Source organism: Bufo bufo, chromosome 7 (assembly GCF_905171765.1).
Source record: "Bufo bufo chromosome 7, aBufBuf1.1, whole genome shotgun sequence".
NCBI lineage: Eukaryota > Metazoa > Chordata > Amphibia > Anura > Bufonidae > Bufo > Bufo bufo.
Window position 1 is genome coordinate 218,057,548 of NC_053395.1, and position 16,578 is coordinate 218,074,125.

A 16,578-nucleotide genomic window follows, 5' to 3' on the forward strand; every position below is an offset into this window, starting at 1 on the left:
CTTTTTCTTGGCAAAGATGTCTTCCATAAATCTCTGCTGAAAAAAACATGTTACTCTTCACAGCCCGCTCTGCCGCCAGTACTGGTTAATAATTCTAAGGAATTTGTGGTTTCAAAATTTTTGGATGTTAGGAGAGTCCGCAACTCCTTACAGTATCTTGTACACTGGAAAGGCTATGGTCTGGAGGAAAGGTCATGGGTGCCTTGACTTGTTAAAAAATGTCATTTGGAACATCCTGAGAAGCTGTCGTCTGGGGCCTTGGGTCCGGTGGCAACGCGTGAAGGGGGTACTGTCACGATGCAGTGTTCTAGGAAGCGGGGACAGCCAGGGCGGGCTTAAATCATCAGCACGCCCCGCGTCACCCGTTCCCATGACAACCGCAATAGGGCTGAGCACCGAGCTGATCACTCGGCGCTCGGCTGCCTCAGAACTAAGGAGTCATGTGACGCTGGCCACGTCACATGACTCCACCAGTGCTCTATTATTTAAACAGGCAATCTGCTGGCCACAGAATGCCTGTTATTGAGGTCCTTCCGGCATGATACTCACCTGGTTTGGCTTCCGATTTCCCGTCCGTCTCATCCTCTGGTCTTGGCGTGCTCTCCTGGTTTTGACTTCGGTTTGTCCTGACGATTCTCTGCTTGCTCCTCCCGTACCTTATCTGCTCTCTTGGTTTTGACGCGGCTTGTTTGACCTTTCTGTTTATGTGTTGTTTGTCTTCCCTGCACTATCCAAGCTAAGGGTTTGTCGACCAGTTGTCCCTTGTCACTAGGACTTGCGAGGCAAGTAGGCAGGGACAGGGGTGAAGGTGGAGTTTAGCGGTCACTACCCCACCCCCTGTGTGTGTGACAGAAAATATATTTTAACCCCTTTGCAGTGTACTTCTGGTCTGCAGTGGGACTCTGCCCTCCCCCAAATGACCACTGAAGCCAGTTATAAGCTGCAGCTATCACAAGTGGTAGTCAGGGACGACAGCTCCGTAGAGCCAGAAACCAAGACCGGCACGGAGCACTGCAGCTGGAATTATTGGGATCAGGCTGGTGATGAAAGCTTATTTTCTTCTTTTAGAACACTCCCTGCCTTAGCAACTATTTTTTTTCTCTGCCATTAATATTTTATGCTCTGATTATAATGTTCACTTGGCTGCTGAATGTACAGAGCTGACCATGAGCACTGTTCACATTCAGCAAACTCTCAGCTGTGAGGTAAGGGGTTTGTATGGGGTTTTCAGCCTCTGAATGTGAGGAAAAAGAACATTCCCATTCACTGACAGCAAGTGGAGATGTTTTCCTACATTGGATGTATTTCTTCCTTCCTTTGATGTCAAATATCCAGTTACAATAATCCAGTTACAATAATCACAGGATAGGGGAAAACTATTAGGTCGGTGGGGGTCCTACTGCTGGGACTTCCACTAATCAAGAGAACGAGGACCCCCTGCAGCCCCCTGAAATTAATGGAGCGGCTGGTCAAGCATGCATCCATCTCTATAGGAATTCCGGAGATAGCGGAGCGCTGTACTCGCCTATCTCCAGAACTCCCATAGATATGAATTGAGCCGCCACCTACATGCCCAACCGGCCACTTAATTTATTTTAGGGGGCTGAAAGAGGTATGAAGCCCCTAATCTCGTGATCGGTGGGGGTCCCAGCGGTAGGACCCCCAGTGATCTGTTATCCCGTGGATAGGGGATAACTTAATGTAACTCAAGATCTGTGTAGCAGAGCAACCTCACAAGTAAATGGGGCCACAGTGCGTTTTGCAAGTTGGCGCAATTGCAAAATCGCCAAAAATCCAGCAGTGTTAGAATTTTTACAAATCTGTGGTTGTGGCAACTTGCAAGTCACACTGCGGCCTGATTCACTGGTGAGGCTGCACTGCTGCACAGAGACGTTTGTCATGGGCAAGGTCGCTGTATGGCCCCGCCCTTAGCCTGGGTTTCCAAAAGGCGGCTGCCACCCTGACCACGTGGCATAGTTCCAATTTTGCAGGGACTGTCCCTAATTTTCAGAGACAATCCTGGTAAATTCTGCCTGTCCTGAGCCGAATACCTCCGTGAAGCTACAAATTTGCCACTAATGCATCGCTGCCAGCTTGTGGAAACCCACCCACCGATATCGCATCACGTGCACAGAATTTCGGTATCATCCTTCGCAAGAGATAAGTATGGGCTGTTTTTCAGGGAGACGTCTGAAATAGGCGCTGATTAGGGGTATATAAGGCACGGAGGGGGGCACACACTGTTTATGCCTGTCAGGGTATTTTGACAGAGAAAGTGCTGGGCACCGGATTGGTAAGTATTTGGGGGCTGCCACAGATGTATATAGGTAATAATGTAGACCTGGACCCCTGCATTTCATTGGGTGATCTAAATTCTGTTCACCTGAAATGTGGGGGATCCCATACTTGAAAACTTTTTGTCAGATGGCTCCAGGAGAGAGTGATGGAACATTTTTGTGGCACCCCCTTTTCCCGAGTCATGCCCCTTTTATTTCCTGTCATGCCCCTTCGTGTTTTGATGCGTCGCCCCAATACTTTTTATTTGGCAAACACGGATATGTCTTATGACGCAGCCTTGGTGCCACACACAACTATGGGTAAACCTTTTCCCTGAAGCCTCCTGGATGTTCCGGGAGAGATGGCAAATATTGAGGATCCAGATCTTGTACACAAGGAGTTATAGTTGGGGTTGCCACCTGGCCGGTATCTCACCGGCCAAGGGGGCAATTCTGGAGGGCACTAATGGGGGTGTTACTATTACTGGAGGCATTTCTATTACTGGGGGGACTAATAGGGACATTAATATTACTGGGGGGCTCTAATGGGGCACTATTAATTCTGGGGGCACTAATTGGGGCATTAATATTATCAAGGGGAACTAGTAGGGGCATTAATATTATTGGGGGCACTAATGGGGGCATTGCTATTACTGGGGGCACCAATGGGGGGCATTATCCATTCTTGGAGGCATTAATAGTACCGGGGGGCACTATTAATACTGGGAGCCACATTATGACATAGCGACTTAACACCCAATGTTAAACCACTTTTTGGGGTGTGGCTTAACTTGGGCAGTATTTTTTTGGGAAAGGTGGCAACCCTATAGTTTCACCACAGCTGGAGGGATAGAAGTTGCACACTGTTGCCTATAGACTCCTCATAGCTTTAGCATTGCAATTCCTGGGGGAGAAATTACAAATACTTCACATTTTCAACAAATTTAGCTAATATACACAACTCTATGGTAAATAGTAGGAGACAGGAAAAGATAATGGCCGCTCCTTCTCTTCTCCCCTCCTCTATGATGTTTGGGAGGCTACTGTGTTTACCTATAGTTACTAAACACTATGGTAAATAGCAGGACTCTAGAAGATACTAGCCGCTCCTCCCCTCCTCTCTATGGTGCCTGCAAACAGTGCGAAGCATTTGTACGAGTTGTGAGGTTTTTTGGTCACGCGCTCACCCGACTCTATGGTACATATCAGGAGACAGGCTAAAACATCTGGGCGCTCTTTCTCTGACCCATGGCTCTCTATGATGTTTGGGAGGCGGGTGTAGTAGCGATTGGCTTCACTTTCATAGGCTGAAGCAGAAACCGGAAGTTTACAGTGTGGTCGTGTGACTGCTGGTCAGAGTGGACGAGACGAGGGGGATTTTGGGGGCAGAAGCCGCCAGGACGCTGCAGGTGACCGGAAACTGGTCCCAGAGCAACGTGGGACCCTGGATCAGGTGAGAATGGATGGAGAGCAGATTATTATCTCTGTAGGGAGTCACTCTGTCTGGGGAAAGTGAAACTGTCAGATCCTCTGTGTTGTGATGCAGATCTAATTGTACAATCAGATTCTCTGATTATTCATAATCAATTATTTCTGCTGAGCTGATCGGGGGGGTGGGGGGATGGGTGTGTGCAATGCATTATTATTATATGCAGAATTATTAAAATGTATGCAAAATGATTTGTATGAATGTACATTAATTTGATATAGAATATCAAGCTCTTTAGCTTTCTAATATATTTTGGGTTTAAATGTGTTGCTGTGTTCAAGATCTCTGGTTGCTGTCGGTGAATAGATACTGTCTCCAGGGTGCCCTTTAGCTCACAGTTTAATTAGACTGATACATTGTAGCAAACTCTTGGCTGTCGGGGCACACAGAGTTTTCAGAATTCCCGCTTGACAGCAAGCAGAGATACAATTGGATCGAAGTGTCAACAATTCTCTGTGAGATAGACAGCAGAAATCTCTCTCTCTCTCCTGTACTGATGGTTTGTTACAGTGTATCAGTCAGGAGTACAGACTGTGTATCATTATTCTGGAGGCAGTTGTAGCAGAACCTCAGCTGTGAAAAGCACCAGGTCTTTGTGGATTTTCAGGCATTTCCTGACAGCAAGCAATAATCTTGAAAATGGTGAAGGTATTAAAATGGAAAGGGGCTCGTTTATTACTACTGGCATACTGCCGGGCGGAGCGTGTCTCATCCTGGCGCTCGCTGAGTGAATCCTGCGCATTTCTTATGTCATTTAAAAAATTATAATTTAAAATCTCTTTTCAGGTAAATGAAGCCTGAGGCTCCGGAGTCCATGGTCCAAGGCCTTGCTTGGCTTCTGCGGCACCATGGTAGGTGTACGTTCGGGACCCGTGTGCGCCCACAGGCACCGTTCCTGAGGTACTCCAGGGTGAGGGGCTCTGGGGGTCCCCGGCCAGGGTGAGGGGCTCTGGGGGTCCCCGGCCGCGGTGAGGGGCTCTGGGGGTCCCCGGCCGCGGTGAGGGGCTCTGGGGGTCCCCGGCCGCGGTGAGGGGCTCTGGGGGGCCCCGGCCGCGGTGAGGGGCTCTGGGGGTCCCCGGCCGCGGTGAGGGGCTCTGGGGGTCCCCGGCCGCGGTGAGGGGCTCTGGGGGTCCCCGGCCGCGGTGAGGGGCTCTGGGGGTCCCCGGCCGCGGTGATGGGCTCTGGGGGTCCCCGGCCGCGGTGATGGGCTCTGGGGGTCCCCGGCCGCGGTGATGGGCTCTGGGGGTCCCCGGCCGCGGTGATGGGCTCTGGGGGTCCCCGGCCGCGGTGATGGGCTCTGGGGGTCCCCGGCCGCGGTGATGGGCTCTGGGGGTCCCCGGCCGCGGTGATGGGCTCTGGGGGTCCCCGGCCGCGGTGAGGGGCTCTGGGGATCCCCGGCCGCAGTGAGGGGCTCTGGGGGTCCCCGGCCGCGGTGAGGGGCTCTGGGGGTCTTTAGACAGGGTGGTGCACTATTAGGTGCAGGTAGGTTGCACTATTAGACCCTGGTCCTGTGCACCTGACAGTAATGTTTTTGTGCTTGTTTCAGGAGACACGGTGCTGGACGGCAGCCACGTCCTCTCTCTCCTCACCCCGTGTCTACAGGTGGTCACTCGCCTCTTTGAACAGCTCTTTCCTCGCGGACCAGGCCCCGGGTTCCAGGCACTTCCAGCTCACCCCGCCGACAATGTCGCCATCCTGCGGACTCAGTTCCTGCTCGACGTGTTGCAGAAAACTCCGGCCCTGAAGGTTCGTTCCTCGCTATTTACCAGATCCGAATCCCTCAAACACCAGTCACTGCTGCACTTCCTAAAGCGACAGAGGTTGTCATGGCTCCGCCTCTTCTATAAACCGATTGCAGAAGCTGCAGGTCATTGCTGTATACTAATGTCGCAGTATGTGACTATGTGGGAAACGGAGCCATGTGGGCTGTAACGTGTAGACACGAGGAAACCCATTTCCTAGAATGCTCATGTCTGTATCTCGCTTTTTTTTTTTTTTTGCAGCTTATTCATCCTAACGAGTGTCCTCGACAGTTTGAAGTGAATATTTTCCCCTTTAAGTCTTTGAGGTCATTGGAGGTGAGAATAACAGTTAGAAATAATAGACAATACCGCCGATCATCCTAGTGTAATACCTCTGTCAGCCTGATGGTGGTGTCATGAGCTGTGACTTTTATAGATTCTCAGCATATATTAGAACATTTTATTATAAATTAGTGTACACCGACGGCGCGCTCCCATTTCATCGTCAAGTCGAGTTCTCGCCAGCAATTTTCTCCTTATGGGGGTGAAACCGCAGTACGAACATCACACAATTGCGAATCCATGTTATGTCCCATCAATACCAGATTAAAAGAATTGATATACTCCGTTTACGCTTTCATGCAAAAATCTGAGTTTTATTGAACAAGCCGGAATACTTTCCACTGGATCAGCCTCTCGTGGTGCACAGACCCACATCCAATAGTCTGGAAAGCTGATAATCCAGGTTCTGTTGATTGAAGGAATTTCCATTTCCATGGTATTCTTTCACTTCCCTGCCTAAGAGAACCATTCTTAAAGCAGATGCACCACAATAGACCCCCATCCTGCAAAATAGGTCACGTACACCTTAAAGGGGTTGGCTCACCTGAGACAATGGAGGCTAGGATAGGCCCCCATTGTCTGACAGGAGTGGAACCTGCACCTATATACTAAACGAGGCCCCGCAAAAAGTGGTGGCTGGAGGTCTCCGGTCCGGCCACCACCAAGCGTTCTCCCCATAGAAGTGAATGGGAGCGCACCGCGCATGACCGGCCACCGCTCCCATTCACTTCTATGGGCCGGACGGAAATAGCCAAGCTATTTTCAGTGGCCCCATAGAAATTAATGGAGGGTGGCTTGCGCATGCGCAGTGTTTCCTCCACCACTTTCGAGGCTTCCTTTCTCGATATAAGAGGTGAGGGTCCCAGCGCTGGGACGCTCACCTATCAGACAACGGGGTCTTATCCTAGAGATATGCCCCCATTGTCTGAGATGACACAACTCTTTTTTTTTTAAATCTTCACCTTTTAACACAATGTTATCTATTAGGCCCTACATTATTTTATTTTATGTAATTCATTTTAATGATATTTTTACTAGCAGACAGAGCTTTGTTTTTCTGATCCAGAGCTCCACACCTCCCGCACAGACACAAATAGGATTCTGGCTTCCTGCAGCCACCACTAGAGGGAGCTGATGAGCTTCCTGTATACTGCTTTATTAGTATATGGCCCCTATTGGCTGACTGTAATCTCCCTCTGTCGTAGCTGCGATGCCTCCCCCCGCACTGTCTGCGCGGCCTGCGATTTGTCTATTCACAGCTCGAGGTTCTCATCTGCTCTCGGTGTGTCACCAGCTTAGAGGTAAGTGGAGGAGCTGCCAGGGGGTGCGCGGCCGAGAACTGAAGTTAGTGTCCCCCCTCCAAAGACCCTAAGAGCAACATAGCTGCAGCCATCAGTAGCTGCTCAATAGAATGGGTGTGGAGAGCGTGCTTAGCAGTGGGAAAGTCAGATATTTTTGACCCTTGACTTTTGTAGGCCATCGATATCTGATCGTCAGGGGTCTGACACCCTGCACCCCTACCAATCAGCTGTTCCGAGGTCACTCAGGAGCCAGAACTACGCAGCTCCCTCCATTGTCTAGTGGTCAGAGTTGGTAACTGCAGCGCTGCTCCCATTGAAGTGAATGTAACCAGCTCCATCCACTGCAGAATGGAGCCTGAGCCGCCAATCAGCCAGGGTGCAGGTTGTCAGGCCTGAGCATAGGCCATCGATCTGAAAGTCCCGATCAACCCCTTTAAGCCTCATTTGCGTAAAACCAAAAAGTAGTACATTCACCTCCCCCCAGCATATTTAGGGGCTGCAGATACATAACGTACTGTTAATACTTGTCCCCCGGCAGGAGGTGTTCTCTCTTTGTGGCGGGGATCTGAGTTCGGCTTTGCCGTGGCTGGAGCTTCACACTCTGGATTTCAGCTACAACACCATCCGCAGTTTGGATCAGTCCCTGGTGAGCGCTGCTGGGGGGGTGGGGGGGGTGTATATGGGGTCGTGTCTGTAACCCACATTTGTCACCCCCCCCCTGGCTACAGACACACATCCGACAACCTCCAGATTTGGCGTTAAAAATTATATCGGAGAGATTTACCATCTGTGTCTTGTCGAATTATCTTCTATATAAAATTAATCTTCGTATAAAAGAGAGGATCCTAGAAAAATAAAATATAAAATGATTGGATCCTCTAAGTTCATTGATAAGGAATCTCAATTCGTTTTGTGCAATCAGTGAAGCAAGGGACAGATATTTATGTAAAAATATATGTAATAATTTATTTATAAATGAGTAAAATCCAATACAAAACAGACATAAGATAAATGTATAGACAAATTGACGCAGTACCAACAAACCACCACTAGATGGTGGTGTATGCGATGCGATATTTTAAGGGAATTGTGCTAGAGGTCTATTTGCTTGGATTTTCCCATATGAGCCACTGACGCGGCTGGGTATGACATAGTTATGGGGGATCTGTGGATGATGCACTGTTATGGGGGATCTGTGGATGATGCACTGTTATGGGGGATCTGTGGATGACGCACTGTTATGGGGGATCTGTGGATGACGCACTGTTATGAGGAATCTGTGGATGACGCACTGTTATGGGGGATCTGTGGAGGACGCACTGTTATGGGGTGGATCTGTGGAGGACGCACTGTTATGGGGTGGATCTGTGGAGGACGCACTGTTATGGGGTGGATCTGTGGAGGACGCACTGTTATGGGGTGGATCTGTGGAGGACGCACTGTTATGGGGTGGATCTGTGGAGGACGCACTGTTATGGGGTGGATCTGTGGAGGACGCACTGTTATGGGGTGGATCTGTGGAGGACGCACTGTTATGGGGTGGATCTGTGGAGGACGCACTGTTATGGGGTGGATCTGTGGAGGACGCACTGTTATGGGGTGGATCTGTGGAGGACGCACTGTTATGGGGTGGATCTGTGGAGGACGCACTGTTATGGGGTGGATCTGTGGAGGACGCACTGTTATGGGGTGGATCTGTGCTATGACGCACTGTTATGGGGCGGATCTGTGCTATGACGCACTGTTATGGGGCGGATCTGTGCTATGACGCACTGTTATGGGGCGGATCTGTGCTATGACGCACTGTTATGGGGCGGATCTGTGCTATGACGCACTGTTATGGGGCGGATCTGTGCTATGACACATAGGGCCATGAGGGGGGCCAGCATAAGACACACATATAGCATCTTATGCTGGTCCGCCTCATGGTCCTATGTGTCCCCTCATGTGTCCTAAACTGCGCACATAACTCTCCTATTGATAAAATGGCCAGCCTCTGTACTCACTTTCACTATGAATGCATGGTAGCGAGCGGGCCGGCCGGCGCGTGATTGACGTCACTGTCACGCTCCTCCCACTTAATTCAGGAAGCAGGAGCGTGACTAAGTGACGTCAGTCATGCGCCGGCCGGCTCGCTCGCTGCCGCTCGCTGCAGTGCATTCATCGTGAAAGTGAGTACAGAGGCTGGCCATTTTATCAAAAGGAGAGAGGACATTTTCTCAATAGGGGCCCCTTCATATATAATCGCGGCATTTTCGGGTCGGCCGAATCGCCATATCGCATTTGGCGATTATCGCGATTCGATTATTTTTGCGATATATCGTGCAGCCCTAATGGGGACTCTTGACTATATGCCGAGAGGAATATCTTATTAATACCACGATCAGTAAGTACAATATACGTTACCGGGTCAAGGATGAACAGAGTTTCGGGTGTGATCAGTTCTCAAAAACTTTTCCAGTAGACAAAAATGAATCCAAGTTTCTTTGTGGTGAATCCTTCTTATGGGCAATTTTTCTCTGTGCCAATGTTTCTTTGTAGCAAGTTTTTTCTTGTGTTGTAATTGTAGTTTAGTTTAGTTCTTAGTACTAACCTCTTACTGCATACTTTATACCCCATGTTATCTAAGAACCCATCCCCTTCTAGATTAGGGATTTCCAATCAGACAAGGTGGGTGTATTCGTAATGCAGATAACAATGATGTCATTTTAACCCTTGAACTACTGGTGAAAATGACATACTCCATCTACCTCCAGATGGCACTGTTGTACCACATAATAATTTCAGACATTTTAAGGATTAACACACATAAGTGGCTTCATTGCACAACTTAAACTTTAACCTTTCCCAACTTAGATCAATTAGGAGGGATACCTTTTTGACACTTTAGAATCACTTTCCCAGACATCACGGATCCGGCTTGACAGTTTACATACCATCTTATTTAGGCTTCCTGCACACGACCGTTTTTTTTTTTTTTCCGTTTACTGGCTGTTTTTTGCATTCCGTATACGGCACCATTCATTTCAATAGTTCCGCAAAAAAAACGGAATGTACTCCGTATGCATTCTGTTTCCGTTTTTCCGTTTTGTTTAAAGGTAGAACATGTCCTATTATTGCCCGCAAATCACGTTCCGTGGCTCCATTCAAGTCAATGGGTCCGCAAAAAAACGGAACACATACGGAAATGCATCCGTATGTCTTCCGTTTCCATTCCGTTTTTTGCGGAACCATCAATTGAAAATGTTATGCCCAGGCCAATTTTATCTATGTAATTACTGTATATGCCAAACGGAACGGAAACACAACGGAAACAAAAAACGGAACAACGGATCCGTGAAAAACGGACCGTAAAACACTGAAAAAGCCATACGGTCGTGTGCAGGAGGCCTTATGGTCGGATAAAAGAACAATAACCTTTTAACTTTTCTCCTGGTTTGTGTCCCCGAACTGTCTCCGCTCCTCTGAATGGATCCTATTAGGAAAATTCAACTTAAATGCTCTTCTACATCTCTTCCTAAGGTTATATATCCACTTAGTGAGATACACACGGTATAGAATATACATTAACAATATTTGGTTATAATATATCAATATTGCATATTATATATGAATCATTAATAAGTTCAAACGCTAAATAAATGCACACAGGAATATAAATATATGAACAGATATCTGTTCCACACCAGATGTGTTTTATGGACATCTCTTCTTATCAGATCATTGTTCCTCAGGCAGACATGTTTAGAGAAACCAGTACACTCCCTATAGATAAATCCATGTCTCTAAGCAATAATTAAAAGTCTAATGTTCTCTTTATATTCACTTTTAACACCTTGAACTTGCCATGAACCCATCTTGGTTTTTTTTCAGGTTCATGCTGTTAAAGGCAATGATCATCCATATTGAATATAGTATCATCAGATACCTCGTACACTCGTGGAAATGCACAACAGTCTGAATGACAGGTCGGCGCAAATTTCACCGAATTTATCAAAATGGTGCACCTATGTTCAGAACCGGATACCTGAAGCGAGCGGAGAGCGGCTGTGCATGCGTGGCCGCCCTCCGTTTATTTCTACAGGACTACTATTTTCAGAAGTCCCATAGAGATGAATGGAGAGCACGCTGCCCATGCGCATTGCGCTCTCCTTCACTTTCAGGCGCCCGCTCTGGAGATAGGTGTGGAGCCCGCACCTGTCTGACATCGTATTCTAGCGCTATCCCACCAATGTGTCAGATGAGGCAAGAGGTTTTCTGGGAGTATAATATTGATGACCCGTTCTCAGGATAAGTCATCAATATCTGATCAGTGGGGGTCCGACACCCGTCACCCCCGCCGATCAGCTGTTTGAAAGCGCCTCTGAGATCTGTGGCCTCTTCCGTGGTCCGGGACCTCACGCTCAGCAGTCACATGGCCTAAGTACAGCTCGGTCCAAAAGTTCATCCGAGTGCTATCGAAAGACGACGGACGTCTTTACTAAATGCAACTTTCTAAGGAGTCGGCATTAAAAATTTGCTACGGTTTTACTCCTGCAGAGTGTGTGTAAGTCCTTCACCTCGCCGCTGCTGAATGTAACATCGTCCCCCAGAGCGCTGATTGCTCGCTCGGCTCTCCCCTTCACTTCTCTGTGTTAGATATAGCAGCAGGGAGGAGGAGGGGGTTGTACCCGAATATACAGTTCCCACAGGCTTGTAGATGGAGAGGAAAGCACAGTCTGCAAGGGGAAGGCAGCAGCATCCTGGACACACAGATCCAGCATGTATTACTGGGAGGGACATGTCCAAATGAGGAGCAGGTCGTCATCTGAATATCGGGGGGTGTCTGAAAAAGGACTGAAGATTGTGCAGTATAATTTTTTTTTTTTTTTGTAACCACAGACAGGTAAAAATAACTTTTCCCATGTCGAAGTTGTGGCCACCTGAATACTTCTCGTATTGATGAATAAAGTCCAGATAATTGTCTGTGAGCTTAAATGGATTCTCCAGATCACAAAAAGCTCTGATAAAACGTACTATTCTACTGCAGGCTGATACATTCTCCTGCCCTGATACATTGTAGCAAACTCGGAACGGAGGATTGTCTAGTTTGAACACAATTCTAACAGACTCTTGGCAGTGAGAAGTATTAGGTTCAGGAAGAATGGGATGTAAACAGGTCCGTTTTTATTCACTGCCAGCAAGCAGAGATCTTTATTCATCAGGAGAACATTTCTGTGAATCTATTGATGAGGTTTTCTTTCCTCCAGGAATTATTAAACAGCCTGAGGATCCTGGACTTGAGTCACAATCTCCTCAAGGACTGCGGCTCGTATTTGAAGGTGCGACCTTTCACCTGGTCGGGTGCACTCGGGGGTCGCTCTTATTTGCACGCTTATCTCCTCCGCCTTCTAATTGCAGGTTCTTTCTGAGCTTCAGTATCTGAACCTGGGCTACAACCTTCTGGCGTCCGTCCCAGAGCTGAGCGTCCAGTCCTCGGCCCAGCTCCACACCGTCGTCCTGAGGCACAACCAGCTGTCCAGCACCAGCGGTCAGTCCACATGTACATGCGTACTCCCGGTATACCGCGCGGTTTTTAAAGCGCTGCCGGGTTCTGATGGTGTTTTTGATCTTTGTAGGACTAGAGCATCTGTACAACCTGCAGCACCTGGACTTGTCCTACAATCTTCTGGTGGAGCACGCACAGCTTACAGTCTTGGCCCAGATGCAGAAACTCAGGAAGGTAATGTCCGTATACAGACACAGCGCGCCGCCATATGGAAACCACGAGTGGTTAATTTTCCTCCCACCCCTGGCCTCGCAGTCTGTGATTATAGGCCGGGTTTAGTCGCAGTGAGACACTAGTATGTAAGGAACGTGCACATTCTCAAATTGTCTGCAGAATAACTATGTAACCATGAAGACGCACAGATCTGCGTAGGAGCTGTGTACACAGAACGGTAGGCGATTTGTAGTCAGGACTGTTCGCAAAGTTCTGTAACTTTTTAAACATTTGGGATAGCCTGTAAAGCGTACACTTCTGTCTGTCTGCAGCTACCACTAGGGGGAGCTTGTGCTCAGGTTATCATTATCTTATTGGTAGTAGTCCCGCTGTGACCCAACAGTCACAAGAAATCCAGCAGGATTAGATTTCTTGAGACGGTCGGGTTGCGGTAACTTGCGGGTCACAAATTGACCCCATTCACTTTCACTATTTGCAGTTTTGCAGCATTCACACGATTGTAGGCGGCCCGTATTGCGGACTGCAAACAGCGGCCTTTGACTTGAATGGATCCGCAATCCTCAAGATGGATCGGAAGCAAGTCCGTGGGTATTTTGGTCTGTGCCTCCGCACCGCAAAATATAGGACATGTCCTATCTTTTGCCATATATTGTGGATCGCGGACCCATTCAAGTTAATGGATCTGTGCCGCGATACGAGATTCATACGGCTGGTGCCCGTAGATTGCGGACCGCAAATTGCATGTGAATGTACCCTTAGGCCTCTTGCACACGAACGTTGTGCATCCGTTCCATTGCGGTCCCCAATGCACGGGCAACGTCCGTGCAGCGGCCGGGACGAATCGAGAACCATTCAACTTGAATGGGTCCGTGATCCGTCCGCACCACGAAAAAAGCTCTATTTTTATTTTTTTTGCGGTGTGGAGGCACGGACAGAAACACTCCGATCCGTGCTTCCGTTCCGCATCTCCGTGATTGCGGACCCTTTCAAGTGAAGGGGTCCGCATCAGCGATGCGAAGTGCACACGGGTTGGCGCCCGTGTATTGCGGACCCGCCCTATGCGGGCCGCAATACGGCCGTGGGCACGCAACGTTCATGTGCAAGAGGCTGTACACTGTGATCTCGTGTTTCGGGGAGCTGTAGAAGTCCATGTGCAGTGAGCTCCCCCTAGTGGTGGCTGCGGGAGAGCGAATTCTGTCATTTAAAGGAACATTCCATATTCTGAATTATGTCTGCATTTGCAGCTCTTTCTGGAGGGGAATCCCTTGTATTTCCATAAAGACTATCGAATGTTTGCAGCCCAGCACCTGTCCCCTAAAGTCTCCGACAAGGTGAGTAGCGGTTTAGGGCTCATCTGACAGGACGCAGCGAGGTTTGTGCTCATTCCCTCTGTTTCATGTTGTCAGGTGTTGCTGGACGGGAAGCCGCTGTCTGGACTGGAGACGATGGTGAGATGAGCTTTGTCTGTGGAGTCGGAAATCGCAGCTATCATCAGAGGCTCCAGCTTGGCTGCATTGTCTGTTGGAGTGCGCGCTAGTCAAAAAGCCACCCATCTCGTCAGGCTGTCTGATCTGTCCCCCATTCTTTGCACAGCAGCTCTGCTTGGACAGATTAGTTGCTTGTGTAGCAGGAAATCATTGCAGTGGCAGCGGATTTCCATGCTATCTGTCCCCAGCATTGTAGTTCACTGGATTTCCTATACTGCACGCTTCAGGTACTCGCTCAGATGTGAAGTCTTACATGAGGGTCTTGTGTCCCCCCCGACAGAGTGCGCCCCCGTTCAGAGAGAGGGTTGTGGTTCCTCAGCCGAGTAATTCAGCAACAGAAAGTTCTTGCACCGGGGATCTAACCGACAGCTGCTCCGCTCCAGAGAGGACGACCTCGAAACGCATCCCGCGCAAGAAGTCCAAGGTGGGGGCACATACTTATACTTAACGAGTAGTGGGTGTCATGGTTACCGCTTCGTGTTGTCTGTCTTAGGCCCCGGTCAGATTTGGGCTTCAGCTTGAAACTTTATACATATATTAGAAAACATTTGAAAGGGCATCTGTCAGCAGTTCTGTACCTATGACACCGGCTGACCTGTTACATGTGCGCTCGGCAGCTGAAGGCGTCTGTGTTGGTCCCATGTTCATATGTGCCCACATCGCTGAGAAAAATGATGTTTCAATATATGCAAATGAGCCTCTAGGAGCAACGGGGGCGTTACCATTACACCTAGAGGCTCTGCTCTCTCTGCAACTACAGAGTCCTCTGCACTTGGATTGCCAGGGCCAGGTGTGATAACTTTTACACTGCCTGGTCCTGTCAATCATAGTGCAGAGGACGCAGCAGTTGCAGAGAGAGCAAAGCCTCTAGGTGTAATGGTAACGCCCCCGTTGCTCCTAGAGGCTCATTTGCATATACTAAAACATAATTTTTCTCAGCATTGCAGGCACATATGAACATGGGACCAACATGTGCGCTCGGCAGTGTAACAGGTCAGCCAGTGTCCTAGGTGCTGGGTAACGTCACAGTGCACCAAGTGTGTAAATCTAGGAGTATGGGAGGACAGGATGAGGATATTTATAAAATTCTGTTTTTTTTTTGTGTATGTTAAAATTATTCAACCCCTGGCAAAAAAAAAGCTTTAAAGATGATGTGAAGTGAAGGCTTCTCGTCCATTTTCTGTTGTTACCTTTTTTTTTTTTTCCTGCTCCCTTGCTTGGCAGGTTAAAGTCCGCAGAGCGAGCATCTCTGAGCGAAGCGACAGCGAGTGTGAGCAGCGGAGCCAACCCATCGGTCAGTGCAGTCTACATAGCCTCTCCTCTGGATTACCTGCGCCCTCTTGTGGTTGAAATGTGCACTTGATTTTTTTTTTAAATGTGACGGAAGATGCAGCTTGTAAAGCATTGCTGGGTTTGGCCGTAGACATAACATTTTTTTTCGATAATGGTACAAACAGTTAAAGGGGTCTTCTGGTTGGTAAAAGTTATCCCCTATTCACCCCCAGTGATCACAAGAATGGGGGCCCTGTACCTCTTGGAGCCCTCCGGAATGAACAGAGCAGCAGGTCGGGTATGTGATCATTCCTTTGGGAGTTTCCGGAATTAACCCTGAACTCAGCTGCCTCCGGAACTCCTGAAGAGATAAATGGAGCGGCCGTGCGCCCCGGGGAAATCCGCTCCCTCAGTCAATTGTAACATTTTTCTCAGATGTTAAGGGGGTTCTGCAGTTTGTTTAAAGTGATGATCTATCCTCTGGATAGATCATCAGCATCTGATCGGCGGGGGTCCGACACCCGGGACCCCCGCCGATCAGCTCTTTGAGAAGGCAGCAGCGCCGCGGCCTTCTCACTGTTTACCGCTGGCCCAGTGACGTCACGACTAGTATCACTGGACTGGGCGGGGCTAAGCTCTGTTCACTTGATTGGAGCTTAGCCCCACCCAGGCCAGTTGATACTAGTTGTGACGTCACTGGGCCAGCGGTAAACAGTGAGAAGGCCGCGGCGCTGCTGCCTTCTCAAAGAGCTGATCGGCGGGGGTCCCGGGTGTCGGACCCCCGCCGATCAGATGCTGATGATCTATCCAGAGGATAGCTCATCAGTTTAAACAAAGTGCAGAACCCCTTTAAAGGGGTCCATCCTCAGGAGAGAGACATTCTTACCGAGCGGCTAGTTTGTGGTGAAACAACCCCTTTAACCTGTTTGTTACCAGCGACGTACATG

General features: G+C 48.9%; 1 protein-coding gene across 2 annotated transcripts in view; it reads left to right on the forward strand.

Annotated features, from left to right (window-relative positions):
- Positions 1–3,576: 3,576 nt before the first annotated feature.
- Positions 3,577–16,578, forward strand: part of LOC121007767 (serine/threonine kinase 11 interacting protein) — a 40,737-nt gene continuing 27,735 nt past the window's right edge. For both annotated transcript variants that reach the window (XM_040439958.1, XM_040439959.1), the window contains exons 1-13: positions 3,577–3,729; positions 4,552–4,616; positions 5,312–5,511; positions 5,769–5,843; positions 7,055–7,150; positions 7,689–7,796; positions 12,400–12,471; positions 12,551–12,680; positions 12,769–12,872; positions 14,117–14,203; positions 14,279–14,320; positions 14,640–14,783; positions 15,584–15,653. In XM_040439958.1, coding sequence (XP_040295892.1) covers positions 4,556–4,616; positions 5,312–5,511; positions 5,769–5,843; positions 7,055–7,150; positions 7,689–7,796; positions 12,400–12,471; positions 12,551–12,680; positions 12,769–12,872; positions 14,117–14,203; positions 14,279–14,320; positions 14,640–14,783; positions 15,584–15,653 — 1,189 coding nt within the window. In that variant the 5' untranslated portion in view covers positions 3,577–3,729; positions 4,552–4,555. The remainder of the gene's footprint in view (positions 3,730–4,551; positions 4,617–5,311; positions 5,512–5,768; positions 5,844–7,054; positions 7,151–7,688; positions 7,797–12,399; positions 12,472–12,550; positions 12,681–12,768; positions 12,873–14,116; positions 14,204–14,278; positions 14,321–14,639; positions 14,784–15,583; positions 15,654–16,578) is intronic.